We start from the raw sequence: 27,389 nt of genomic DNA, 5'->3' as shown, positions 1-27,389 counted from the left end.
AGGTTCAGAGTTCAAATTTCAGCTTTTGACCTGCTGTGTGGACTTTGCATGTATGGATTTACTTCGAGAAATATGGTTTGCTCCCATGTCACATAAAAACGTGCACATTAGAATCAATGAAAACTTAAAATTTCCCATAAGTGTGTCAAAGTCAGCTTGGAAACTGGATGAATAGATATATGAATAAAGTTCAACTAAGGTGGAGAACATTTTGTATCACAGCAGGACATCTCTGTCTGATGTTACCCAACAATATGCCTATTTACTAATTAACTGACAAAACATAACCCATTGCACAATTTCCAGTTCTTATTCACCACTGCAACAACAAACATCCATCCATTTTCTGTACCGCCACTCGGATAGGCTCCAGCACTCCCGCGACCACAAAATGGATGGATGGATGAATAATAATAATAATAATAATATATTATTATTATTATTGTTATTATTATTATTGTTATTATTATTATTATTATTATTATTATTATTATTATTATTATTATTATATTATGACCACTGTGGAGTAGTAATAATAATAATAATAGTAATAATAATAATAAACGTAGGCAAAGGCCTTCACACAATCTATTTAGATTGACTTTATATACGTACTCGACTACTAGTCTGTGAACATGTTTCCGAAAAAATATTGATGTTACTGCGTTTAATAGTCGTAATTACGAGCATTCATGCAGTACCTGAAGGCAACATCTCATGAACCCAGCATGCATCTCGCGGTCGCCATTATTGTTGTGCTCCGAGAAAATCGAGTTTCAGATTGTGGAGGAAAATTGATTTGTTTTTATTTATACAACATTTGTGCATCTTTTGCGTCAGATATTTGCAATCTTCACTTGTGTTGACGTAACATTTAAGAAAGAATAAAGCAACATGGCTCAATACAAAGGAGCCGCCAGCGAGGCTGGGAGAGCAATGCAGCTGATGAAAAAACGAGAAAAGGAGAGAGAACAACTTGAACAACTGAAACAGAGGATCGCAGAGGTTTGTAACGCTTACATTTACAAAACAACCATTAATGTTGTCCGAAATGGTTGCATTAGCTGTACGAGGCAGCTTTAACCCGGACCAATGCCTATCCACAGCCATGTGTGTATGTTTTGCATTCTGTGTGATCCATCCTGCAGGACAATATGGTCAAGTCCAACATCGACAAGAAGTTCTCAGCTCACTATGACGCTGTGGAGGCAGAGTTGAAGTCCAGCACAGTTGGTATGCAAATCGTTGTTCAGAATCCATCTAACAAGTAAAGACATAGTTGCATGCGTGCCTTCTCTAATACTTCTACATGGTAATTCATTCTACAAAATGATCCTGGTGGATGAAGTCTGTTTTTCCATTTCTATTGATTTGATTAGGTTTGGTGACATTGAATGACATGAAAGCCAAGCAGGAGGCTCTTGTGAAGGAGCGTGAGAAGCAGCTGGCCAAAAAGGAGCAATCCAAGGAGCTCCAGCTGTGAGTTCAAAAGCTTGTGTTGTGAATTCATGATGCAGTAATGATCCGAGAGCCATTTGTTCTTTGCGTGGTGTATGTCAAGTTGTTCATCCCGCTGTCCTCATCACTTTTCAGCAAGCTTGAGAAGCAGAAGGAAAAAAAGAGAAAAGAAGAACAGAAAAGAAAAATTGCCAGTTTATCATTTAATCCCGAAAATGACGGTGACGATGACAATGAAGAAGAGGAGGATGAAAAGGAAGAGGAGGAGGAGGAGGAGGAAGAAGAGGAGGAGGAGCAGGAGTGTGAGTTCTTGGTTAAGGGTTCCTAAAATAGAGCTGTTGCTCAAGTATGAACGCTGTCTGCCATTACAATCATTGTGTTGCCGTTCTGTGAATGTGGTACAGAATGTTTGCATCCATCAAACCTAGTACATCAAGATTCAAAAGTTTGGACTTGCCCGGACAATTTCATTAAATTGAAAACACCCAATTTTTCATATACGCTTCAATTCAAAAGTAATGAGATCGTTAAGAAAGGCACAATTTAACCATTATGTCTGAACTTTATTTTTTAAACACTATTTTGAAAATATACCCCACAAATAGTGCTTGTTCACCAAAGGAAGATATATTTGGTATAGGAGTAATCTAAAAGTAATTAAAAGCATATGTCACATTACTTCATTATTATAGTACTTGAACGTTACTATCTCCATTTTTTCAAAGGTTACTAATAACTGTACGGGAATACATTTTAAAAGTAAGCCCTCCCCACCTGGATTGGATTCATATTTCCTAGCCGTAGCAGTGCAGACCTAATAAAAACACAGTGTCTGTTTGTTTTCATGGCTGAAGCGTGTATTTATTTTTTTCCTGTGTCATAAACAACTCTCACTTGTACTATATAAAGAGGTCTCTTCTCTTACAGATCTTCCCGTAAAGAAGAAGAAGCTAGGAAAAAATCCAGACGTGGACACAAGTTTCCTTCCTGATCGTGACCGAGAGGTGTGGTCGAATAGTTTCATGTTAATTTGAGCTACGTTCACTTGAAATGATTTCCTTGTTTCTTGTTGCTCCGCCTCAAAGGACAACATTTAGTCAATGAGTGTAGTTGCTGGAAGTTATTACTGGTTGCATTTACTTTCACAAAATACCTCAGCTGAGGTGCCTCCTCTTTTTGCACAGACAAATAAAATGTGGAGCCACTTGCGATGTATCGTCACCTTACCGTCCACAGACAAAGGGAAAGAGTGCAGTGGAAAGTTAAACGTCAAATTTCCAAAACAACAATTTGACAATTCCAGGAATGCTGCAGTGCTGCTACACCCAGATGTGGTATTTTAACCTGCAGATGAGTGCAAAATAATGAGTTAATAGGGTTCACCAGTGGGCACCAGGTACCCCCAATGTGCCCAAGAAGTATCCCGCTGGCCTGTTCTAAATATAGCTCATTTGATCTGGACTGGGGACCAATCCACGGTGTACTTTGCCTGAGACCCAAAGTCGGCTCCAGCTCACCCGCCTTTGTACCACTTGTTCATTATCCAAAAAAAAAAAAATACTACTGATGAACAAGCGCTGGCTTGTTGTTTGTGGACAAATAATTCAGCAATATTATTCAAATGTTGTATAAATAAATGTCTTAAAAGTCCTTAACCTCACAATGCTCCCTCAGAGGAAACCTTTTGTTTTTGTTTGTGAATTTTTGTGTTCAGGAGGAGGAGAATCGACTCAGAGAGGAGCTAAGGCAGGAGTGGGAGCTCAAGCAAGAAAAAATCAAGAGTGAGTATCAAAAAGCACCAAACTATCTCTTAGACTTTTGCGATCATTTACTGTCAGTTTTGTCTTCATCATGCATGAGCACGCATTGATGCATTAAATATGGTTGCTTTCAGGCGAGGAGATTGAGATTACGTTCAGTTACTGGGATGGATCTGGCCATCGCAAGACAGTCAAGGTGGCGTATGGCCCACGTTAAAAATCTTCAAAAGGTTTCCTTTTTCATGCTCTTTGTTTTTGCCATCAGATGAAGAAAGGAAACACTATCCAGAACTTTCTGCAGAGGGCCCTGGAAGTCCTAAGGAAGGACTTCAGTGAGCTCAGGTCTGTTTAGAACAACATTTGCAGATTTGTGTTGTTAATGCTTCATGTAGACAGATATTATCGTTTTCTTTTTTTATTACAATTTTTTTTATTGTAAGGTAGGATCAAGAGACACATTGGGGTGCCAGCTTTTGAAAATTGTTACTTGGCACGTCCTGTATGGATATTATTTTCCTCAATGAGGTGATTAAATATACATAGACTTAATACGAGTCCATTCTAACTGTCGGCTATGATAAAGAGTTGATGAAGCAACACAGCATGGTTATAATTATCATTAGGAAGTTAGAAGTTAGTCATAGTTTTGTTCTGCACGAGGGGTGAATTGGGCGTAACTGTTAAAATTGACGGACCAGTGTTTTTGGGTTTGGTTATTTTAAGATGTGCAGGGCCAATTCAAGTAGCAATTTTGCAAAGGCTGAATTATTATTTTTTGAAGGCTGCAATTTTATTTTGGTCATTTGGTATTGCTTTATTTATCCGTATATAATAAATAAAATAAAATAATAGGATGTAGTGTCTGGAAGGATTTAGTGCTTAAAAATTGTTGTCCAGATGTTGACATCATTGTTTCATAAAATATGAAACGTTAATGTTGCTGTTTTTTTCTGCGTTATTCTTGCACTCATTTGCCGTTCTTTCAGCATAAGCTTAACCTATAAAACCAAAACATTTATGTATAATAAATCTCATCTTGTTAATTGTAGTACAAATTAATTTCTTGCTTGTGGTTTTTTTTGTTTTAAATACAGCAGAAGACCTTGAAAAAAATAAGTTGTTCAATTGTTCAACAATCATTCAGGTCTAGTTTCCAGAGATGTCAGGTGGATCCAGGAGAACTGGACGTGTGCTAAGCATTGCTACAAAGCATTGTTCTCTGTGCAGGTCTGCTGGAGTTGAGCAGCTGATGTATATTAAAGAGGATCTGATCATCCCGCATGTAAGTGACCCTTCATTAGTTTACACAATAAATACCTTTATTAAAAAAAAAAAAATCTGACATCCCACCTCTCTGCTGCCCTTAGCACCACAGCTTTTACGACTTCATCGTGACAAAAGCCAGGGGCAAATCAGGTACGTTAACTGAAGTCAACTAACTGTTTGGAACTGGAATGCTGGCAGTGCCAGCATGAGGAAAACAAATTAATTGCTGTCCTCAGATCCATACAAGGTCTCAATCATATGAAGAGAAACTCTGGTAGGGAAAAAATGGTAATTGATCCAGGTATCGTGTAATGCAGTGATGGGTACCTGGCGGCCCACAACCACACTCTGGTTATTTTGCCACTGTTGGCAACATTTTGAAATTTATAAACCATCTTAACAACTATCAATGACTAAAACAGTTGTACTCACCTGTTGACTTGTTGGCAAAATATAGTCATTTATAAACCATCTTAACAAATATCAATCACTAAAACATTTGTACTCACCTGTTGTTGCATAAGACATTTTCTTTTCACCTTGAACTTTCCTTTTTGGTAAGTGTTGGTCTTCTCGCCACATCACTTGAATTAACTGTGGGTGAAGTTTCAATCCAGTCCAAAGTAAATGCCATATATTCATTGTTTACAGTCCTGTTTTCTCTCCTTGCGTGTGGGTTATTTCATGTGTTTATTTAAAAAACTTGGCGTTTTGTTTTTACTCCAACAGGACCACTCTTCAGCTTTGACGTCCATGATGATATCCGTCTGGTCAATGATGCCACTGTAGAGAAAGATGAGGTACGGACGATTGTTAGCAGCGTGTAATGGAATAGTTAGCTTTGTTTCTATTTCATCTCTTTGTCCTTAAGTCTCACGCAGGTAAAGTAGTGCTGAGGAGCTGGTACGAGAAGAACAAGCACATCTTCCCCGCTAGCCGCTGGGAGCCGTACGACCCTGAGAAGAAATGGGACAAGTATACGGTGAGCTTTGTTGTCCTGCACAAGCTTTCGAGTATCATTTGGAGTTTGCTCCTACTTTCTGGAACAAATTTAGCAGCCGTAGTGGTCAGCTCGTTTAAAAAAAAGATAAAAAATGCACCCATCAGGTCAAGAGATATGTCATGAAAAGAATGCCGTTCCTGTCAGTTTTTTCATGCTGGCCCTGACCTGAGGGCATTGACTACAAATGTGGCACCCCCATGAGTTTCTTGGTGTTTTGGCACGCTTCGGGAATGTGCAACAGAGGTCAAATCCCATGTCTGGCTGCTGTCAATTGGCAGTTTGGTTGGCTTTCCAACATAACACTTCATTCCCTGTTTTGTTTTTCTAGATCCGGTGAAGCTGCAGTGACCTCCTGTATTATAGCATATCTCTCCTGCGCCCTTTTAGAATTGATCACAATTACCCCAAAGTGACCTCAAACATTCATTGTATCCCATGTAAACTCACATATGTAAATATTGCTGATTAAATCCAACCTGTAATTCTGACAAGACTTTTTTTTAATGTGGCTTTTTTTGAGCTGTGGGTGGATGGATGTTTATGTGGTATGATTGCTCATGAAATCACACCACACAAACATGCTCCACCTTCTGCCTCAAGACACCACACCCACTGCACTGATTTCTCCTTCCAGCAGTCATTCTAACTCATAAAAAGGAGCTCTTGAGTAGACTTTGCCAAATAGAAGACGCTCATTGCTTTGTAAGTGCGCATCGTGATGGCTCTGAAGATTTGGATGACAGCAATAATTTTCTGCCATGTGTTTGCATCTTGTCACCTTGACCAATTTCATGATAATTTGACGACAGCGATCACTCCTCAGGACTGCAGCCTGAAGTGTATCCGCCAGGTGAGACCACTGCAGGCCCCTTGACTTAATTGCATGGTTGTTGTGTTGAATTTTGCCACGATGAAATAATCATAAATTACACTAATGCTGACTCCGTCTTCAGTATATGTAATAAGTGCTTTAACAGTGTGTTGAATGTTTTGGTTTTTCATTGTTCATTTTAAAAATGTTTCAATAATATTCAAACAATATAAGTTCAATGTTACGTGGGTCGCGCCTTACAGGACATTCTATTACACTGTCCCTTTTAGTGTAAAAAATAAGTGCTGATACTTCCCTGAGGTCACAAGAGAACATGCCAACAACCTTAAAACATACTGATCTTTTATCAGGGGACACATTGTTTTCACATATATCCAAATCTCTAGGACACGTCAGCCCTTAAAATGGGTTGAATCTCTTTAGAATGTGAAAGTAGTGTTGTAAAGACCACACCAACTGAGACCAAGATATTGAGACTAGAATGTTGAGACAAGACCAAGACTATGGCTGGGTTGTACCAACAAGCTTTTTAATCAAGGACGAGCTGCTATGGAAGATTCATAAAAATCACGTGTATAATGAGTTAAATGACTTTGATTCCGAGATGAGACGGATACCCAATACAAAGTGTTGTTAAAGAGGTAAAGACCCAATGATTGTCACACACACAGAGACCGGTTTTGAGAAGTGCAACGCCACGTGAAAGCGCACCACTGGCTGTAGATTAAATGAGGAAATGAGTTGTCATGCAAGTAAATATTTTTAGTCTTCAAAGACATTCTGCCGACCTGATAATTGAGAGCCATATTAGTTTAGAGTTATGCTTACAAGAAGGCCTGACACCATGTGTATTTTTCAAGACTACTATGAACTTGTTTTTAACAGCTCGTATGACGTGTGTTTTGTAGAATCAGTATGTATAGAAGTTAAAGGGTGAGCTGATCTGTAGATGTGTTGTTGATATGGTGATTGTCTGGCACCCAATCAACAGCTGGCTTATAGCTTCCTTGTATTTTGAGTCAGTGTTTATGACAGGAATATGCGATTTTACCTCAACGATAGAAAAAAGTCCACTAAGAATCAATTGCATTTCTGCCACCTACAGGGAGGAACAGGGTGTGAATACTGCAGAATAAGCAATGACGATCTGAACAATGCACTGGGCCTGACCTTCAAAAATCAGTTGGGAAGTAAGTGGGACTCGTTGTGTTTACATTCAAGATTCAAGAGTTTTTATTCCCCATGTTTGAGCGTGCCAAACAAGGAATTTGACTTCGGTAAATCACAGCCTCTATTCAACATTTAGGTGACTAACAACACTCAGGACATGTGAAAAATGGCAAATATTCTCAAACACCCCCTGATCTTACCTCATTACCTCAGACATCAACATATTTGAGACTCATGAACTGTATATGAGTCACTTCTGTTTTATTTAGTTGTATTATTATTATTATCCATTCATTCATTATCCGGCCGCTTTATTCTCACAAGGGTCGTGGGATCCTATGCCAGCAGTCTTTGGGCGGTAGGCGAGGTACACTCTGAACCGGTCGCCAGCCACTCGCGAGCCACACATAGACGAACAACCGTTCGCACTCACACCTAATTAGTAGTGGTCAATCGGCCTACCATGCATGACTTTGGTATACGGGAGGAAACCGGAGAATCCGGGGGAAACCCACGCAGGCACGAGGACAACATGCAAACTCTACACAGGAAGGCCAGAGCCCAGAATTGAACCCAGGACCACGAATGCTGTCTCTTTGGGTGAAAGTTATTGTTGCAATGTTGCAAATGTGAAAGTCTAAGCATTTTGTATACCTACTTTGCCACCATAGGTTGCATCCCCTGGCCATGTTTCACGCTGTTGGGTGAAGAGGACCCTGGCGTCTGTCAGCACTACGTTGATGCGCCCACTGATTTGCGTGTTGATTTTCTACCCGATCCGGATCCCGATTCAGATTCCATCGTTGTGTCCTGGAAGCCGAGCCAATATGGTGAGTTGACCTATATGTAAACACGCACATATGCCTAATCTTGTCCTCCATGGTTTGTTAAAAGCTCTGTCCTTTAGGGTATGCTTTAAAATAATAAATCATCATGTCAGACATGTCTGACAGGACTGTATCTCACCCACCTGCAGATATTTCTGCTTGACACCGGCAAGATTTATTACAAATCAGCTAATGAGCATGCTGTTGCTTCTTCATATGTGAGACACTGCGCTTTGGGACATTATACAAATTTACCAGAAGTTTAACAATGATTGGAAAAGCGTAACTAGGAACTCCTACTCTTACTTTTACTACCAATAACAACAGCATGCAGGATATAAAATTGATGAAGGATTTTGTCTTGAAATCATAAGACACTTCAGTTTTTTGTTTTTAAAACTATGTGAGAGTACCCAACATGGGTCAAACCTCTTTTTTGAGGTCATGGCATTTGCTGCCAAGGGGTAGTTTGGACTTTAAATCATTGACTTCCTAACCATGAAGAGCGAAATATCGGTCAATAGAGCTACCTACGAGGGCCCACTCTATTCTTTAATCCAGCCCGCTTCGCTTTCTTACTACCAAGAGACCTGTAATATTTGTTGTATTTTAATCCATGTTAATTTATCTCTTTAGATAATTAGATTGACTCTATTGTAAATAACATGAAGCGTGAATAATAAATCATTGTTTGTGTTTGTTTGTTTGTTTGTTTTTTTGTTCTTACTTCACCTTCAAATTACTCCATTAATCCAATGGCGCACAAAAGAAAGAACAACTAAGCTCGAATGTGCTAACTATATGAGAAAATCCCCAGAATGTCGTACGAATGTCTCATAGTCTCCCACGAGCATGCAATTTTACTTTTTTATTTTCCCCTTTGCTGCAGGTATTGCCTTCCTCCGAGGCTTCCAGGTGACCGTGCAACCCTTGTCAGGTTCCAGTGCTGGCTGTCAGCTCTTTCTTTTCCAGCGAAACCTCACACTCTCAGCTTCGCACTCTGAAATGGTATTTATCATGCTGCGTGAGGAACCAACATAAGCAATCAAGTTGTTTTTCTTCATTCTTGGTCTGTTAACTGTTTGCACAGCATGTTGTTGATGAAGTAACTGGTTTATCTGGTTTAGCTCCACACTTTGTAGTTGCGTGCTTTGAAGATGAAACCGTTAAAATTATGATACATAAACTTTGTGGGTGGTGCTGCTTTAGTGTATCAAATGTTTTAAAGGAATATTTGAATGAAGTCACAACTCTTTAGTTTGTATTTAGTAATTTGTATTTTAAATGTCTGTGTGTCTGTATGCCGTTATTTCTCAGTTTGCAGCAATAACCTTGAGAGCAGAACAGAGAGCGTCCTACCCTCTCGGCTGCTAGAACTGAACGTTACTTACATAAAGATGTACATAATTTGTTAAAATAAACTACTCATGACTGCGGTTGTCCTCTTTCAGGTCTACAAGTCGGATCCTTTTCCCGGCCTCCCCCTTGGGTCCAAATATGCCATCACTGTGATGCCAGTGCCGGTGCCTGAGAGGTGGGAGCGCTTCTATCGCAGCAAGATCTTCTCTACACGCTGTAAGACACACACGCACACTTGCTCTCTCACACGGTAATACTCAATATTTGAGGTTATCATTCACAGAACTCTGCAGGCAGTCGGGACAGTGGAAATAAATAAGCAATGTAAAACATGTTTAGTGATGTATTCATTTTCCAGTTAATTTTTTTTTTTTATTAAATATATAATGACACCAGAGCCTTTTGCATTTAGAGCCCCACACCCAGTTGTCAACCTTAACTAATTGCTTTAAAAAAAAAAAGTCATGAGCACAGCAACGTGATTGCCAAAGACTTTTGTACAGTCCTATACGTATTTATGTTACAAGTAAGATATAGCATTTAATAATGACTATTTTGCGATTTTACAGCATGTGCAGAGAAAAATGGATTTCAGCAGTGTAAAGCAGGTGAGGAAACAAAGACTCATCTTCAATTTTCCACATTTTACAACAAAATGTAAAACATGCTAAAGTTAAGTATTGCGCAGGATAACCTTATTTTGAATGTTGTTTTGAAATTAGACCAACCAGCAGCGTAACAAAATGGATAGTGTTAATATTTTCACTGTATTTTTTTCAACGTCTCATATTTACCGTAATTTTCGGACTATAAGTCGCACCGGAGTATAAGTCGCACCAGCCATAAAATGCCCAAAAATGTGAAAAAAAACATATATAAGTCGCTCCGGAGTATAAGTCGCATTTTGGGGGGCAATTTATTCGACAAAATTCAACACCAAGAACAGACATGAACGAGCAACAACAGGCTAAACGATACGGTATGCTAACGTGACAAACACAAACGAGGAGCTGAGAACGAGCCTGACGTAACATTCAGTTATTTAAAAAAAAACTATTACATAAATAACACGTTTATAAAACCATCTGTGTCACTCCAATTCATTAAATCCATCGATCGTCCTTTGTCAACAATGCCGTGTGCCGCGCCGCAGTTCAAATTATTCCACAGGCCCATACAACGATATATAAACTATATTTTAAATAACTATCACATAAACAACAATATTATCAAACCATTTGTGTCACTCCAAATCATTAAATCCATCGATCAAATTTCTCGTCCTTTATGTCATCCTGGTGACAGAGGACATGTCCAGAGGATATGGCGCTTTAAAGTGTTAATTACTTTATTTGATTTTTTCTCTCTATTTTTCATGTTTTGAATATGTTCAAGATAAAGATATCAAAGCATGTGAAGTGATCAACTATACTAAAAATAACATGTGAAGTGGTCAACTATACTTGTAAGTAAGTGATGTGTTAATGATCAAGTAAAAATTTGTGAAAAAAAACATATATAAGTCGCTCCTGAGTATAAGTCGCCCCCCCACCCAAACTATGAAAAAAAACGCGACTTATAGTCCGAAAATTACGGTACTTCATTGTTAGATTTAGATTTCTGTAAAATTGTTGCTTGTGGTTGTAGACTGGTATCCAACGAACGTTGCGGTGCAGCAGAAAGGATCTGTGATCACCGTCACGTTCAACCTGGCGCCGCCTAACTTGGGCATTACAAGCTACTTCTCATATTGCTCAGCAAACGGCAAGACCACGTACATAGAGATAGCACCTGTGAGTGACATTGTTTCAACATGCACCCGTTACAGAGTTAACAACGCTCAGATTTATTTCTATATTTGTTTATCATATTTATTTATTTAATTGATTTTATATTTCTTCAGAATTTTTCCAGAAACCGAACACATCACAGCTTTGCGCTCAGAGACCTCAAAGAAGGAGCCAATTACACATGTGAGGTAAAATGACATTGATGAAATTGATGAAATTGATCCGATCTATGCACACTATCTAGAATAATGTTGTAGTCATTAAAGCACTTATTTTGGAGGTGAAGACTGGTGGAATATACAGTATATACAATATATAGTATATAGTCTTGTGTTTTCTGTGATTTAAATACTCACGAGAACACGTTCCACGCATTCAATGTGAATAATTATCTTGATAACCTTTATGTAACAGATAGCTGCAAACGAAGTGGATGCCATGAGGAAATTATTCAACTTTCAAGTCAAGCCACAAGGTGTGTATTTATGATTAAATTGCCTTCAAATGGTGATGCAACTTCACATGGTTAATGCTCATTTTATGTTGTATAATTATTGTGGCCCACAACATGATCTCAACTAGTTTTGGCAACAAAGACAAAAAAAATAAATAAAATCGAGCGCGATATCGTCAATGCTGAGGCTAAAGTGTCTTGTGTTGTGAAACTAACATATACTTTCCTGCCCTCAGAAGTTGGCTCAACAGGTCCCAGCTGGACTCTGGCCATTCCTGTGGGTTTTGCTGTAGTGGCCATTTTTATTATTGTGTGGGTTGTTCTCACACGGATGCCCTGCGTACAAAAGAAAAAGATTTACATCAAACCAGGTGCAAAAAGCTAAAAGTTAAAACACTTGAACTGACATTGTAAGAGTACAAATCAAATTATTTTGCTATGTTGTTTTAAGATGAGTTGATAAAGCAGCAAGAAGAAGTGAAGGCCCAGGAGGAAGTGATGATACTGGCTGACAACCGGAGGAGCCCTCCTCGTCTTCTGATATGCTACAGCAGTAACGATGGCCCCGCCCACGTCAATGTGGTCATGAAGCTCGGAGCTTTCATGCAGCAACACATGGCGACTCAGGTAGTGTACTTGACCTTTAGTTTCAAGCCTGCAACAGCAAAAGAGATAGACTTTAGTTGAAATACGTACAGTACGTGGATTGGTGTTGATTTCGGAACACTGGCTGTGTTTTCATAATAAAGAAAATGGTGGGGCAGCAACCAGTTAGATAGGCCTACATACCAGTGTAATGACTTTTTCTCACAGTGTACACATCATTATAAAAACCTTGCATCTTAAAAGTTTTTAAATTGTTATGACTAATCTCAGTATTGATTTATTATTATATTTTCCGTCACTAGTGGTGTAGCGGTACATTCGCTGTTCACATTGTGTCATGCAGCAACACATTGTGTTCAACAGAAAAAAGTTACAAATATTTTTAAAAAGACATTTTAATTTCAATACTGTGATAGTACAATATTTTTTTCTCACTGTTACCATACTGTCAGAATTGAATATGGGTTTATGTAAATCCTCTGGTTTTGGTTGGTTATTTCCCTCCTGCCCTAAATCCAGAATAATAATTGGCCATACCTTTTTAACAGATTTGGATATAATCGGTCTATATTTTAGGTATGTACCAAGAACAGATAAATAGGTTTTTGTTATAATCTGGATTGGAGATTAGTGTGTAAATCTGTCCAATTTTACTGAATGTAATTTTAGTTATCTGTTCCCACTCAAGGTGTGTCTGGACCTTTGGGATTCTCTGGGGATTGCCGAAGAAGGAAGCATGGCGTGGTATTGTAATCGGATCCAAGAGAGCGACTTTGTCTTGGTTATTTGTTCCAAGGGTCTTTGTTGCAAAAGCGGACATTCAGAACACGGTCTCTTGGACTCTGAGGTGATGGTCAGCCTCATCGGAGCGGAAGTGGGACGAGCAAAATCTGAGGGCGGAGACCTCTCCAAGTATATGGCAGCCATTTTTAATTACTCAGAGGAGGCAGATATCCCCACTGAACTGGGCTTGGTGTCCCGCTACAGGCTGACCGCTGACTTGATGTTGCTTTTCTCCCAACTCCACCAAGTCCGCCTTCACACTCCGGGCCGCTATGTTAAGATAAATAATATCTCAGAGGAAGACTTCACCATGTCACATGCTGGACAGGCTTTGCAAGAAGCGATCAGAGACTCAGAGAAGGCAATGAAGGAAGAGAGAGAGATTTGACCATTAGGAGAAAGGCAGAGAAGGAAATACAAAGGCAAAGGAGAAATGAATAAGAGAATGCTTTTTCCCTCTCTCTGCTAATATTCATTATATTTATTGGTAGACTCACGGTCCAGTCAACATTTTCACTCCAACTATATAGACAAACACAAAAATCGATCAAAAAACATTTAGTCCACTCCATACTGGCTGAAGTTAATGACCTGGAATAGACCGGCCGAAGTGATTGACAGCCCCAAACTTCTCATAGCAGGCTAAGATAAGTATGTAAGAAGCTAAACTGTTTCCCATGGACAGTATGCTTTTATCTCAGTAGTGCGCTTTGACCTAACAAAATGTGTAGATATGCTGTAAATTGTAGTTAGGTATGTGCACCCAAACATAATCAAACCTAATCAAAAACATTAACATTTGCTTAAGTCTATGAATAAGCTATCAATGTTGTACTTAATGGAAGAATATTTGTTTGACCTCAAAATATGAGTATGATTGTGTGAATTGTGTTTTTTATAAATTGTGAGTAGAAGTCATGTTTGTGGACAGTGAGTACCTGTTTGAACTTTGACTTGTTTGATTGTAATCCATGTATTGCCAAAATTGAAATGGTACTATCAGGAACAATTCATACAGACTCGTTTTTGCTATTGCACGATAGTCCTTGTGTAGCATATAATGCCTCTTGAGACTGTGCACTATGCATTTTGTGCTTTTGATGTAGCTCGCTTAAGATGTATGTAGAGGAGACAATATTTATAATGTATTGAAATGACACATTTTGCATTATATGCATATGTATCATATTTTGTATATATCATTTATTTATTGCTTTTTTACCCAATATCTAATAAAGTAAAAGCCATGTCCCTCGTGCGCATTCAATGTGTCGTGACAATCACAACATAACATGATGATGTCGAGTTTTGATTTTCATTCAAATTTAATGTGGCATAAAGGAATGATCTCATCAAGATGCCAATGGCATGCAACTATGCCCCTGTGCATGTTGTAATCAAAGTACCATGAAACAATCCAGAAATATATTATTTAATAATACATAAATGTGTTATTTTAAAATATACATCTTATTAATTGAAAAACCTCAGTCGTTTGAATAGTCAAAATATTAATTATTCAATTGATTGAAAGAGTTAATTTCGCAGTTTTCCTATTTTATGCGATATTGTGGGTTGCCAGAAATGTGTGGAACAATTCCAATAGGTAGTTTTTGATGCAAAATATATTGACTAATCAATAAAAACGACCCCATAAAATGCATAAAAAATCTTTCACTACAGTTTTCTAAGACGGTAACGTTTTTTTTAAAGTGACCAAGCTTAAAGTCGAAGCAAATAAATGGTAGTTGAACGGGAAGTCGTGTATTTTCGTCTCTTTAGCAACACAATCTGGCAACACAGAAGAGGCGTAACAAGCACGGGAGCTCTTTCTGCCTTTCTCTTGAGTGTCAGACAACGTGTGGAGATGGTGCTCGACTTGGACCTGTTTCGGACCGACAAAGGCGGCGATCCTGAACTCGTCCGTGAGGTCCAAAGGAAACGCTTTAAAGATGTTACCCTCGTCGATAAACTGGTCGCCGCGGACACAGAATGGAGAAAGTGTAAGATGCCGCCCAACTCATTCAATCACCCGAGCAAGTTGCTAACGTCAGCACAACTCCATAAAGATTTCAATGATTTTAATATTGCCAGTTCTGTATGTCGTTTATGTGTCGATTGTTCAATAAGTGAAATGTACCGATAATGTCAGGGCATTGCCACTGTTCGGCATTACAATGCACAGTGAAGCAATTAAAATACTCGGTTTAATCCATATTTATTTTGTTTCTGTGCGAACCAGCGCTACGTTGGCTTTAACTTTAGACTGCAGTGCAGGTGGCAGTGCCTTACGCGATTTACAATTACAATCGTTACAGTGAGCGGGTTTCATTCCTCCCGAATGTACCGTGTTGTTTCCAGTTTACTAGTCAAACGACTCTCTCTAATTTAGTCGTGACAGTAAGCATTTTTCAACAGGGTTTAATGTGATGTGTGAGGTTGCATATGCGACTTCGCTGTGGTGCTAATATTAGCATCACCCTGTAGACAAAGTAAACCAAAAGGCAATATATTTCGCTTAACTGAGTAAACCCAAAAGGTGCAATGCTAAATCTACACACAGGCACAACGGAAGTTTCAACAAAAGGCGTGTCTTTTGGCAGGGTTAAGGTTGAGTTGGATTAATTTCGCTGGCTAGCATCGTGCAATCTGACGCAATCCCCGCTTGCAGTTTGACTACCTCGCCCAGCTGGCTGACTCCTCCACGCTTGTCATTGTGACCCACACTGCAGACACGTAGTGTTGTTTGTTACATCGATTGCTTGTGCATGCTAGACTATAATATAATTGTGCAAAATTGTCTGTCAGCATGGTGGCATAACAGCTGTTTATGAGAAACATATTCCCATGATTCATCTCTCACTGTCTTCCCCCATCTGAAACAGGCCGCTTCACTGCAGACAACCTCAACAAAGCAAAAAACCTTTGCAGCAAGAGTATTGGGGAGAAAATGAAGGTACATTCTTGACTTTTTTAAAAAAAAGGAATGTACAATAAAAAATGATATCTAAATTTGACCTTTGGCCCATCATGTCGTTAAAGAGGAAAGAACCGGTTGGCGAGGATGAGTCTATTCCAGAGGCGGCACAGAATCTGGAGGTGCTCACAGCAGATACACTTTCGGTATGTGATATGTGAGCGCACGTTTGCACTAAAAAGATGTCTTCATACAAGGTTTCTGACAGTCATCCACCAAAATCTATAAATATTTACAGCACATGTAACATCTACTTTTACCACCGTTTTGAAATTTTTTGGTTTTGTGATACTGCTCGTCCTGTGCAGCTATGCCAATGGCAAGTACATCTTTTTCCAACCGGAAGCAAACTGGCACTATGAGCCTGCAACGAGGCAAGTGACTATGCAGTCTTTTATCACCTGCTGCCAAATTATTTGACAAGATGCCATATTTGTTAAATAGGTTAGTGGATCCATGCATGTGGCACATGAAGTGGACACATTGAGCTAATGCTAACACTGCAACTGTGTTTACCTTTTTTGGCTTTGACATGATGATGCCACTCCATAGTCCAGTGGCAGAACAAATTGCCACATAAAGGCTGAAAACCAAACACTCAGTCATGTCATAAGCCAGAGAAATTCAAAACTGCATTTTTTGGAAATAGATAATTGTAGACTTGTTGTTTAATTTTATACTTACTGATTGGTGAGGTACTCCAGAGAACCAACTATTTGCCATTAAAAAGTCAAGTTTCCATAACTTGTTCCCTTCAACGCCTTTTGTGAATACTTAACCTTTAAATATTGTTTCCTCACTCTGTGCAGGCCCTAACAGTGACCCAAATCAAGAAGGTGCGTGTGTTGGTGGATGAGACTATGGTAAAAACTGATAGCGAACGGTTGAAGCTGGAGGCGGAACGCTTTTCGTACCTGAGGGAGATTGGCAATCTTCTGCACCCGTCTGTACCCATCAGCAACGATGAGGTGGGTTTTGAATTGGATGAAAGAATTTTCACTGGAAATTACTGCACAGGCGTAATACAGCAGGGGATGAAGACGCTTTTCTATGTAGTAAATAGTATGGCGGAATTGTTTTGAGTTGGCTTATATGAACTGGAACAGGGAGCGCTGGAGATGGCTTTAGAAGCCACATGCTGTTTATCACATCCCTGGTCTCGGTGACAGTGAAGTGCATGAGATTGACGTTACGCAGGCAAATTATGCTTCTAATGCCATGTCAATCAGGTTAATGAATCATTTGTTGCATCTCCTTAAAAAGTGCCTTCACTTTTGAGTTAGACTTTAATAATTGTGACAATTAGTGAGGTTAAAGATGGATGGAAATCCAGCCTTTCAATCATTTGAGTGAGTCACTCCTGAAATCTGACCAACTCGTGTAGCGAAGTCAATCACACTTTTTTTGCCCATCGTTTACAAATCTCCTGACTTTGCAGGATGCAGACAACAAGGTGGAGCGGACATGGGGTGACTGCAGTGTCCAGAAGAAGTACTCCCATGTTGACCTGGTGGTCATGATAGACGGCTTTGAGGGGGAGAAAGGAGCCGTCGTGGCTGGGAGTAGAGGCTACTTCTTGAAGGTGAACTGATTAAGCATGCTCCTGGACTCTCCTGTTTTTTGCCTTTCTTACTGCTTCACTCTCTTGTTGTGTTCAGGGCCCGCTGGTGTTCCTTGAACAGGCTCTAATCAATTACGCCATGAGGCTCTTGCATAGCAAGAACTACACCATGCTTTACACGCCCTTCTTTATGAGGAAAGAAGTCATGCAGGAAGTTGCCCAGCTCAGCCAATTTGATGAAGAGCTTTATAAGGTAAATGATACCAAAAGATGTCATACTTGAAACGGGTTTCTGAAACACATTTTACCCATTTTCGCAAAGAAATCAAATCAATCTGAAAGTCTGAAATAGCATTTTGTAGTTTTTGTTTGGCACCAATTTCCCATAATCATCACAACATCTCATGCACACTATCAAGTACAGACTGTTAACTTTTACTGTTAGTGTCATTGTTGCCATTTTAGTCCACTGATGGGGTGTACAGCATATATGAATAAAAAGACGATCAGAAGTAGGCCTGTTTTCTCTAATTCGCCACCTTAATTCATAAAACCAGGTTAAACCCATTACCATTAGCCACTCAATAATTTATAAGTTTTACTCATTTGTCCCCTGTGTTTCTATGTAGGTCATTGGTAAAGGGAGCGAACAAGCAGATGACAACTCCATCGACGAGAAGTACCTCATCGCCACTTCTGAGCAGCCCATCGCAGCTTTCTTGAGGGAAGAGTGGCTGAAGCCCGAGGATCTGCCCATACGCTACGGCGGCTTCTCCACCTGCTTTAGACAGGAAGTGGGCTCCCACGGTCGAGACACGCGTGGAATCTTCAGGGTGCATCAGTTTGAGAAGGTTGGCCTTGTCGGACCAAAGTGGTTATGACTCGATAAGTGGCAGGGAAATGTCAATTTTTTTGTCTCTCTCGGCTTAGATTGAGCAGTTTGTCTACGCATCGCCGCACGATGGAAAATCGTGGGAGATGTTTGATGAAATGATCGGGACTGCGGAACACTTTTATCAGTCTCTCCGTATTCCTTACCGCATTGTCAACATCGTCTCTGGTATGTCAAATTTCCTCCACATCTGTTGTTGTTTTAAAACACACAATAGAATGTTATTTACAGTAATGGCCATCTATTAACATGTAGTTTGTCTGCAGAGCCTTAAAAAGTATTACATTTGATTTCTCCAAATTAACTTGATCTCATTCATCCTCAGGTGCCCTCAATCATGCTGCTAGTAAGAAGCTTGATCTGGAGGCCTGGTTCCCGGGCTCTGGGGCTTTCAGAGAGCTGGTCTCCTGTTCCAATTGCACAGACTACCAGGCCAGACGCTTGCGTATCCGCTACGGACAGACCAAAAAGATGATGGACAAGGTGGGAAAAGTGCAGCAGTTTAGACATTATGTTGATCAATTGATTTTTGGTCATCAAAAGTGTTTAAAGTGGAATTAAATGCCGTGAGTGTCAGTGAAGTCAAAATGAAGCAAGTGAGACCTAATGAATTTCATTAATTGTTAGCAACAATCAGACGTGGGTGCGATTTCAGGTCTAACTTGTTTTCTCTCTAAACACTTTCTGTTTGTGTGTGACTATTTTAAACGAGAAAATATCAACCATAATCCTATGTGTTAGGGTTTTTACTTTTTGCCATTCACGGTAATTTGGTTGTTCTAGGAAACTATTTTTGGAAATACCTTGATGTCTCTCCAAAATTAATCAATTATTCAACAAGATTGTCAAAGTAATTGACAACTACTTTAATAATCGAGGAATCGTTTATAGCCATTTTTTTTACTTTAGAATTGTCCAAATCCAAATCTCAGCCTCTAAACAGTAATTATTCGTTCATTTATGTATTCATTTATGAAAAAACAAAATCTTTGTTTAATCAGAACAAGATATTTGTAAACTTTGGAAAACAATAACTGCACCAGTAGGCGAATCAGTTTGGTGAATACAACATCAATCCTGCTTATGTAATGCTGTTTGATTATTTTGTTCTTTTCATCACAAAACAATACATAATAAACAACAGTAAATAGGAAAAATAGTTTAATAATACACTTTCTTACAAAATAAAATTTTATGATTGTTTGATTATTTGATGAAATAAACGATAGAACATCCGATCGTACAAATATTCTCTAGTGAAAGTCCTAAACACGCTTATCATCTATGGCTGTACACTCAAGACACTGTTTTTCCCCCCTGTTTCCAGGCAGAGTTTGTTCACATGCTTAACGCCACCATGTGTGCCACCACACGTGTGATGTGTGCCATCCTGGAGAATTACCAAACAGAGGAGGGCATCATTGTTCCAGAGAAGCTCAGGGAATTCATGCCTCCTGGTAAGCAGTTACCAAGCTGTAAATCAATCCATCCATCCATCCATCCATCCATCTTCTGTACCGCTTATCCCCACGGGGGTCGCGGGCGTGCTGGAGCCTATCCCAGCAGTCATCGGGCAGTAGGTGGGGGACACCCTGAACTGGTTGCCAGCTAGTCGCAGCCAAGCTGTAAATGTTCTTGTATATTAAGACCATGAACACCACCCTCAAATTCGGTTGAACCCAATGCAGATTCACGTCAGACTTTAGTTACAGGACTTGGTAAAAAATCCTGTACCAACTGAACTTGAACTTCAAGACTTGACGAGTCTTGCCTGTTTGCATGTACCGTAATTTTCGGACTATAAGTCGCACCGGAGTATAAGTCGCACCAGCCATAAAATGCCCAAAAAAGTGAAAAAACCCCATATATATGTATATAAATCGCTCCTGAGTATAAGTCGCCCCCCCACCCAAACTATGAAAAAAAAACGCGACTTATAGTCCGAAAATTACGGTATAAAGCTGCATTTTTCCGTCACATCTCGTATAATGGCCACCCAAAGTCCATTCTAATATACAGTGATGGCTTTGGTGCCATGTTGAAATGAGTTATTTGTTGAAGCCAAAGCCTGTCTAATAGGAAAATATGCTTCATTGATGGCACTTTTGGCAGACTTACCAGTGGAATCCAGTTAAGCCCGTGGACTTGGGCTAGGCAAAGTTGCCTGCTTGCATGGGCGTGGCTAAAACAGTATGAGAACAAGTAACCATTTCACAAAGGTTAGACCTTCTGCAGCTGACAGAAAATGTTTGCAGGGTTGTTATTGATCTTTTTGGATTCCATTAAACTATTCAACTGAGAATACACAGTCATCTGGGAGTTATAGTTAACATAGAAAGGTTAAAGGTAAATGGGCCAGTGAAAGTTTACCTCAGGACTTTCCGCTGTACTCTGGGATTTTTGTTATTTGCAGCAGTCGAACGTCTTCTGTCCCCAACAAACTGTGGGTGTGCAGTGTACATTAATTGTACAGGAAGGGAGGGGGTGACCAACTGCTCGTTTGTAATACCAGATTTGTCCACTTGTCTCTGCTGTTTACCAATCAAGGTATGAATGAAATCATCAAGTTTGTCAAGCCTGCACCCATCGACCAGGAGATGTCCAAAAAGGCTAAGAAACAGAAGAATAAGCAGGCAGGAGACCAGAACCTCCCCGACGCCATTGAGGCGATGTCGGTCAACAACTCTTAGATGCACAAATAATAAATATTCTGGAATTGAGCCTTTCATTGTACCACCAAATTGTTTTGGAGAGAGAAGAAAACAAATATAGTTTGCAGTTTTTATTGATTAATATTGGGTCCTCAACAATGCTTTGGATGGCTCTATCCTACCAGTATGTACCACAATTGACAAAGGGATAGTTCCTGTGCATTTTTCAGCTGTCACAGACAAATGACTCACACGCATTCCGAGCCTTAAACAAACAGGATCACTGTCATTTCTGGCTTTGTTTGTTTGTGATTACTTTGTAGTGCATGGGGGACACTGTAGTATGGAAGCAAATCTGTCTTGAGCTGCTCATTTAAGACCAAACCTAATTTTAAAAAAAGAAATCCTACAAAGGTTAACATATATGCTAAAACTGGCTCAACCATCGCTAATTGTATCTTGAATTTCTGCTCTGTCAACTGTTTATTTTAGGCTCTGAAATTCCCTCATGTTGCCTTTTCCCAGTTTCATCATGTCACTATTGAATATTCAGCCTGTATTGAGAAGAAACCACAAAGTGGCTCTTACTGTAAGCATATTAATAAATCCAGGTCATATGGAAGTTTTGTTGTGTGCGTCTTTAAATGCATTTCCAATTCAAAATCACTTGTAATTGTCACTTGCCAGTGGTCATGATGAACATCTGATAACATACAATAAGGAAGACGTAAGTTGTTCATTAACTCCAGCAGACTTTACTCCCGTCCACTCAAGGAAATCCTGTATTGTCTACTGCCAAAACGGTAAGCTCAAGTTACTTTGTATTCCCATTATTTATTATTGTGTTGACCTCTTGTTTGTGCTTTCAAATGTGTGTGTATACTGTATATAAATATGAATAGTAGTTGCCCACCTGGCTGAATCTGCTACCGGGAAGGATGAGTGACACAGAGGATGACAATGAGATCTCTTTTACAGTGAAGGTAACTATTCACTATTGATCGTTGACTGCAATAGTTTAGCACTTAAAAGAATTACGTATGTGCGATCTCGGTGCACTTAAATTCTGGCATACTGTACCTAGTTTCTTGGGCGAGTGGAGGTGGTCCACCCTAATGGACTTAATATCCTGGAGGAAGCAGCTCAGAACCTTAAGGTATTACGGAAACGTAGTTGTACCCTTTACATGAAGTTTGATTCCTAGAATAAAAGAGTCTGTACTGTATGTGGTCTGTGTGCCATACTTTTTCTCCCGTGTAATGATTTGAAGATGAACATCATGTGGTAATTGACTTGTAAAGCTCTTCCTTGTCATCCTGAAGACGCCTGACCCATACTCCTCAGACAAGGCTAAGAAGAGCAAAGTCCATCTCTTCGTGTCTCTGAGTGGGATTGACGTGTTGGAAAACAAAACCAAGGTGTGCTCCAACCTATGTAGACCTTAAAGCGTCCAAGCATGTGACATGACTTTGTCCGCCTGTCAGTTTCTGCTGTACACCTGCCCTCTCCCCACTATTTCCTTCTGCGCCGTCTTGCCTTTGTCGCCCAAAGTGTTTGGCTTTGTGGCCAAGCACCCTGCGGTGGACATGTACCACTGCTACTTGTTCAAGAGTGAGACTTTGGTGAGCATGCGTACATTCGCACAACGGGATGGTGGCCTATCGGTGGACCCCAACTTCCAAAACTTGTTCCCAGGCATACGTGCTGGTCTCCGCCATCGGCGATGTCTTCCGCGCCGCGAAAAAAGAAGAAAGTGTCCGAGGCAGTCGAGACCTGATAGTGGAGGCCCTCAGGCACAAGGTCAGCAGCCCTGCTGCATATTGATGAGACAGTATGTTCACTGCATTCTCACTGTTTTGTCATTTTCAGAACAAAATGCTACAAAAGGAGAATTCTGAACTCAAGAAGAGGCTTGCAGACAAAAACAACCAACAATAAGGACTTGAGCTTGGAGTCTTTCTACATCTGCATGTAACTATAATACCAACCATTCTATTCAGTTGTGCACCTAAAATCAAACAACCTCTTCACAAACTCATCAGTCATTGAAAATGATCCAACAAAATGACACATTTAAAAATGCATGCCTCCACTTTTTGAAAAAATTGTGTACATTTTGCAAATGTGCATGAGGGCTGAATAATCTTGACTGCAACTTTAGTCCCTTTTGTTGTCTTCAGGGAAACCTTGAAGATCACTTGTAGAACGGAATTACCTTCAATCGTGTTTTTACCCTTTTAAATATAGTTTGCATTGTATTCTTGTTTTGCATTCAGTTTTGCATTCAGTTTTGCATCATTTGACTGAATTGTGGTTTAATGGACAACAAATTTTGTATACAGATAAAACTGGCAGTGGTCACTGAGTTAATAAAATTATTGATTTAAGTGGTGTAATCTTGTAATTGGTCAGAAAGAAAATGAAAACCATTTAGGTGAGTGCCTTCAAACAACTTACACAACAGAATCAACTGGGCGTGCTCGAAAAGCTTGCAGACGTGAGAAAATAATGTCGCTGACACTTGGCTCTGTACTTAGCTGCTAAAATATTGACATTTTTTACTATTCTAGTGTAGCACTCGTTAGCGTTTGTTAACTGCTGTTAGCTTTTGACAGTCTGATTTATGCTGCACAGAGAGTTTCAAAGTGGGCTCTTTTTCTCTTTGCGGCGTCATCATCACATTATTCTGGACATAACAGGTCTCGACCTGACTTTTAAGATCAACTTCCTTCCATCCTTTCCATGATGACCGAGCAGACTGACCTAGACACTCAGTTTCCGTCTTTTGTACTTTCCATATTTCTTTTGCCCTTTAACAAACATGTCCCATGAAATGTTTTGCGGGGTCATGGTGTTACAAGTGTTAAATTGACATGTTTTCTTCTATCCCTGTTTGAACTGGCAAATATTTTTGTCCTAAATCATACTTTCATTCAAAAAAATCCCATAAAATTGCCAGACAATGAGAATATATTCATGGATGTCGATGACTAGATAGTCCATATCCCAATGTTTTTAAGATTTTAATTCTTTCTCAGTTCTCTCCGTAAGCCCCATACTCTCTGTGTTATAAAGAATTTCTCTCTGCCCAAAAATGCAGTACCGTGAGAAATGGACAAATATGCCCAAATACATTGTCCAGAATGGGTGTACATGATAACATAATTTGAATGAAATTGCTCCACCAAGTGTAGAGCTGGTAAATTGCATTTTCATGACCCTCGTTACCAAAATAATTAACTACATATACATAAATAAAATGTGATTTTATTAAATTATATGAATACATTAAAGGAAAAACACTGGTGATTTATTAACATGTTAACATTGCATCCTGCCCATAAATTCTGCCCCAAGAGACAAAACATGGAATAAAAAAACTGTGAGACAGCATATTTTTAACATTGCAATGCTTTACGAGACCTCACCATGAGGACACAACATAGCATCTATTTTTGTTGCTATTTTTGGCCCAACAAACATGCTGTAAAGCCACACACAATGGGTCACACCACTGCCAAACAGACCAAAATACCTTTGCTGCTATGGCTCCTAAATTTTCTTCAAAGAAAGAATAACGTTTGTTTCTTTCTGTTTACCCCACCATTCTCTTTCTCTGGGCTTTTCCCTTTTTTGGTTTCATTTTGTGTTGTCTGGGCTCTTCCCTCCGACCTAGCCCTCACTCTGTTGTTCCACCTTCTCCTCATTTCGCCATCTTCCAGAAATAAACCATCAATCTTTGTTCATCCAGAGTACATACTGAGTGTTAGACTGTTCCTGCCAAATATGCTGCTTGCTACAGCTGAAAAACACTTTGGCCAATAAAACTGTGTAAAAGAGGGTTTGTGAGCCCTCCCCCCCTATTTTGCAAGCGGAAAATCAGGTTTTCACTGGGTATAAGTGAGAAATCTTCACAGTTGATTAGTTGGAGTTAATTTCATAGCATGTAAAACCAGGAGGAGGGATATCGTTGTAAACGCTGCATTCTGACCTCATGTCTGACAGCAGAAACTTCCAAAGAAAGGTGAGATTGTTCAATGCAGGGCTTTAGGGGGATCTACTCGTCTCTCTGGAATTGATTTGTGTCCAAGGAAGGTCTCCTGGGAAGCTTTCTTGAGGCAAAATGCTTGCAATAACAAAGATGTGGAGGGTAGGGTGGGGGCTTGTGGAGGTGCATACAGAATTTGCCTTTTAAGGGGGTCTGCTCTCTCTTGTGCAAGCCTTGTGAGCTCATGCGCAACCATCACAACAGAATCATTTCAAAATAAACAAGAACCTAGAAACACGTGCGGAGTATTTTCTGCGCTCTCTCGGCTGAAAGAGTTGGCTCCCCTTTCAGGATATCTTGGCTGATTGGACCATATGTATGTTGTTTACATACTTGAGCACAGTGAACAAGAGTCTGGGGCTGAGTTGGCGGCGTGACAAGCATCCTATCTGCCGCCGTCACCGCTGTGGTTTTCTGGCTTGTTTTCCAGACAATACCAACAATGTGCTTTACGACTAAGCCGGCCGAGGGGAGGCCGCCTGCATCTGGGGGCAGGAAGCCCAAGGAGATGAGATGAGAGGGAGGAGGGGATAAGAACAGAGAGGTAATTGTGTGTATATATAAGAGTGAGGTAACCGAGCTGAGCGGCAGAGGCAGAGCGGGCAGGAGAGGGAGATGTGTTCTTGGGATGGGAAGAATGGGGAAAAAAGTGAAGAAAGTGTAGATGGATTCTGGAGAGTCAAAGGAATGAGGCAAGTCGGAAAGTGTGTGTGGGAAAAGCAGAATAATGGAGCAGCAAGTGCCAGCATGGAGTTGAGTAAGAAGTGTTTGTAAAGTGTACTTGGAAAGGAAAGGGGGGTTAGCATATCCTCCCCTCTGTCCCTTCTCGCAAGTCGAGCCAGGCTGTACCAGAGCCAGGAAAAGGGGAAGGGCCTCCATCTCTTTTTCTGGCTGACAAAAACAGCTGCCCGGAGCCCGATTGAGAGGCTTTGCAGAGGACCGGGAAGACGAGGACCAGTGGTGAATAGGAAGGGGAGACATCCCCGAGGTCAGGACCCGTCCACCTACATGGGTTGCATCCTGAGTTCGGATTGGTGCGGGGAGGACGTGGTGGCAGCGGTGCCGTTGGTCAGGAGCCCGTCCGAGAGAAGTCGCAGCCTGGACAGGAGCGACAGTGGCAGGATGAAGCTGATGAAGGTTCGTTGTGGGAGTGTGATTTCTCCATAGCGTTACACAGTGCATGGTGGAGGAGGCGCAGTGCATGAGGGGCTCGCAAGGAAGCTTGCTTCAGTGTTTACAAACACATGAATGTCATGACATTGAAGACTATTTTGGAATTTACAGATTTTTTTCTTAGCATGGTTCTCTCAGTATTTACGAAATTAGTTACGATATTGTCTTTTTTTACAAACACACAATCTTGAGACAAAAATATCTTCCATTAATGACAAGTGTTATGAAAATGAAGACTAAAGAGGGATCCTTCCATCTGTGGTCCCTTCTCAAGGTTTCTCATTTTCCCCTGGTAGGGTTTTTTTGAGTTTTTCCTTGCCCTTTTGGGAGCTTAAGATCAGGGGATGCTTTGAGAATAATTGTCAATTTTTGTCGATGTGAAGCCCTTTGAGACTGCTTGTGATTTAGGGCTATACAAATAAACTTGACTTGACTTGACTAAATTATTTGTTTGTGATTTAGGGCTATACAAATAAACTTGACTTGACTAAATTATTTGTTTGCAAAAATAAAAGTATTATAAAATTGTCTTCAGTGTTTACAAAATATATTTTTAAGGAATTCTTTATAGAATTTAGTTATTTATATGATTAAAGAAATTGAAATTACATTTTGTTCACAAATATGTGACCAAGTCATTAATGATGGCAAAAATCTGTACAGTACACAAAGTAGTTATGCAACTGAAGACTGTTTACATAAACACAAGTAAATTATCATCAGTGCTTACAAAATACCATTATCTTTGATGAAAAAAACACATAGTGGCACCATTGAAT

The 27,389-nt window shown here is 39.9% G+C and overlaps 5 protein-coding genes across 9 annotated transcripts in view; all 5 read left to right on the top strand.

The window, feature by feature from the left end:
* The first annotated feature begins 721 nt into the window (after positions 1-721).
* fam50a (family with sequence similarity 50 member A) lies at positions 722-5,975 on the top strand. The gene is made up of 13 exons (XM_037280472.1): positions 722-1,005; positions 1,149-1,233; positions 1,380-1,479; positions 1,594-1,760; positions 2,386-2,462; positions 3,173-3,239; positions 3,353-3,414; positions 3,484-3,560; positions 4,446-4,500; positions 4,586-4,634; positions 5,214-5,284; positions 5,356-5,466; positions 5,816-5,975. Exons 1-13 carry the CDS (start codon positions 895-897, stop codon positions 5,822-5,824), a joined length of 1,041 nt encoding a protein of 346 aa, XP_037136367.1. The 5' UTR covers positions 722-894; the 3' UTR covers positions 5,825-5,975.
* Positions 5,976-6,082: 107 nt separating this feature from the next.
* On the top strand, positions 6,083-14,113 carry si:ch211-207e14.4 (interleukin-17 receptor D). 2 transcript variants are annotated; one of them, XM_037280458.1, is made up of 12 exons: positions 6,083-6,337; positions 7,425-7,509; positions 8,161-8,319; positions 9,206-9,324; positions 9,768-9,891; positions 10,245-10,283; positions 11,323-11,468; positions 11,579-11,653; positions 11,880-11,940; positions 12,159-12,290; positions 12,371-12,546; positions 13,214-14,113. In XM_037280458.1, exons 1-12 carry the CDS (start codon positions 6,206-6,208, stop codon positions 13,694-13,696), a joined length of 1,731 nt encoding a protein of 576 aa, XP_037136353.1. In that variant the 5' UTR covers positions 6,083-6,205; the 3' UTR covers positions 13,697-14,113. The 2 variants fall into 2 exon arrangements, with proteins under 2 accessions (XP_037136353.1, XP_037136344.1); XM_037280449.1 differs by having other exon boundaries at positions 12,156-12,290.
* Positions 14,114-15,110: 997 nt separating this feature from the next.
* sars1 (seryl-tRNA synthetase 1) lies at positions 15,111-21,781 on the top strand. The gene is made up of 11 exons (XM_037280821.1): positions 15,111-15,311; positions 16,194-16,264; positions 16,351-16,431; positions 17,095-17,253; positions 17,724-17,867; positions 17,944-18,099; positions 18,476-18,697; positions 18,777-18,906; positions 19,064-19,221; positions 20,066-20,195; positions 21,286-21,781. Exons 1-11 carry the CDS (start codon positions 15,176-15,178, stop codon positions 21,426-21,428), a joined length of 1,530 nt encoding a protein of 509 aa, XP_037136716.1. The 5' UTR covers positions 15,111-15,175; the 3' UTR covers positions 21,429-21,781.
* Positions 21,782-22,106: 325 nt separating this feature from the next.
* Positions 22,107-23,776, top strand: LOC119139827 (PTB domain-containing engulfment adapter protein 1-like). Of its 2 annotated transcripts, none has more exons than XM_037280843.1 (7): positions 22,107-22,192; positions 22,295-22,372; positions 22,474-22,545; positions 22,712-22,807; positions 22,874-23,011; positions 23,085-23,189; positions 23,259-23,776. In XM_037280843.1, exons 2-7 carry the CDS (start codon positions 22,328-22,330, stop codon positions 23,325-23,327), a joined length of 525 nt encoding a protein of 174 aa, XP_037136738.1. In that variant the 5' UTR covers positions 22,107-22,192; positions 22,295-22,327; the 3' UTR covers positions 23,328-23,776. The 2 variants fall into 2 exon arrangements, with proteins under 2 accessions (XP_037136738.1, XP_037136728.1); XM_037280833.1 differs by having other exon boundaries at positions 22,292-22,372.
* Positions 23,777-25,682: 1,906 nt separating this feature from the next.
* The window catches only part of tns2a (tensin 2a), a 40,937-nt gene continuing 39,230 nt past the window's right edge, over positions 25,683-27,389 (top strand). For 2 of the 3 annotated variants that reach the window (XM_037246023.1, XM_037246022.1), the window contains exon 1: positions 25,683-26,574. In XM_037246023.1, the coding sequence (XP_037101918.1) occupies positions 26,446-26,574 (129 nt within the window). In that variant the 5' untranslated portion in view covers positions 25,683-26,445. The remainder of the gene's footprint in view (positions 26,575-27,389) is intronic. The other variant, XM_037246024.1, reaches the window with a different exon arrangement.

This window comes from Syngnathus acus, chromosome 2, assembly GCF_901709675.1.
Source record: "Syngnathus acus chromosome 2, fSynAcu1.2, whole genome shotgun sequence".
NCBI classification, from domain to species: Eukaryota; Metazoa; Chordata; class Actinopteri; order Syngnathiformes; family Syngnathidae; genus Syngnathus; species Syngnathus acus.
This window is presented reverse-complemented; position numbering and strand designations above follow the sequence as displayed.

Coding starts and splice junctions, on each gene's coding strand:
- si:ch211-207e14.4 (XM_037280449.1), top strand. CDS start 6,206: ATGGCTCTGAAGATTTGGATGACAGCAATAATTTTCTGCCATGTGTTT. Junction 11,654..11,879: donor GAGCCAATTACACATGTGAG/GTAAAATGACAT, acceptor TTTATGTAACAG/ATAGCTGCAAACGAAGTGGA. Junction 12,291..12,370: donor AAAGATTTACATCAAACCAG/GTGCAAAAAGCT, acceptor TGTTGTTTTAAG/ATGAGTTGATAAAGCAGCAA.
- sars1 (XM_037280821.1), top strand. CDS start 15,176: ATGGTGCTCGACTTGGACCTGTTTCGGACCGACAAAGGCGGCGATCCT. Junction 16,432..17,094: donor TCACAGCAGATACACTTTCG/GTATGTGATATG, acceptor CACTCTGTGCAG/GCCCTAACAGTGACCCAAAT. Junction 18,698..18,776: donor GGGTGCATCAGTTTGAGAAG/GTTGGCCTTGTC, acceptor CTCTCGGCTTAG/ATTGAGCAGTTTGTCTACGC.
- LOC119139827 (XM_037280843.1), top strand. CDS start 22,328: ATGAGTGACACAGAGGATGACAATGAGATCTCTTTTACAGTGAAG. Junction 22,373..22,473: donor AGATCTCTTTTACAGTGAAG/GTAACTATTCAC, acceptor TACTGTACCTAG/TTTCTTGGGCGAGTGGAGGT. Junction 22,808..22,873: donor TGTTGGAAAACAAAACCAAG/GTGTGCTCCAAC, acceptor TCCGCCTGTCAG/TTTCTGCTGTACACCTGCCC.
- fam50a (XM_037280472.1), top strand. CDS start 895: ATGGCTCAATACAAAGGAGCCGCCAGCGAGGCTGGGAGAGCAATGCAG. Junction 1,480..1,593: donor CAATCCAAGGAGCTCCAGCT/GTGAGTTCAAAA, acceptor ATCACTTTTCAG/CAAGCTTGAGAAGCAGAAGG. Junction 3,561..4,445: donor AAGGACTTCAGTGAGCTCAG/GTCTGTTTAGAA, acceptor TTCTCTGTGCAG/GTCTGCTGGAGTTGAGCAGC.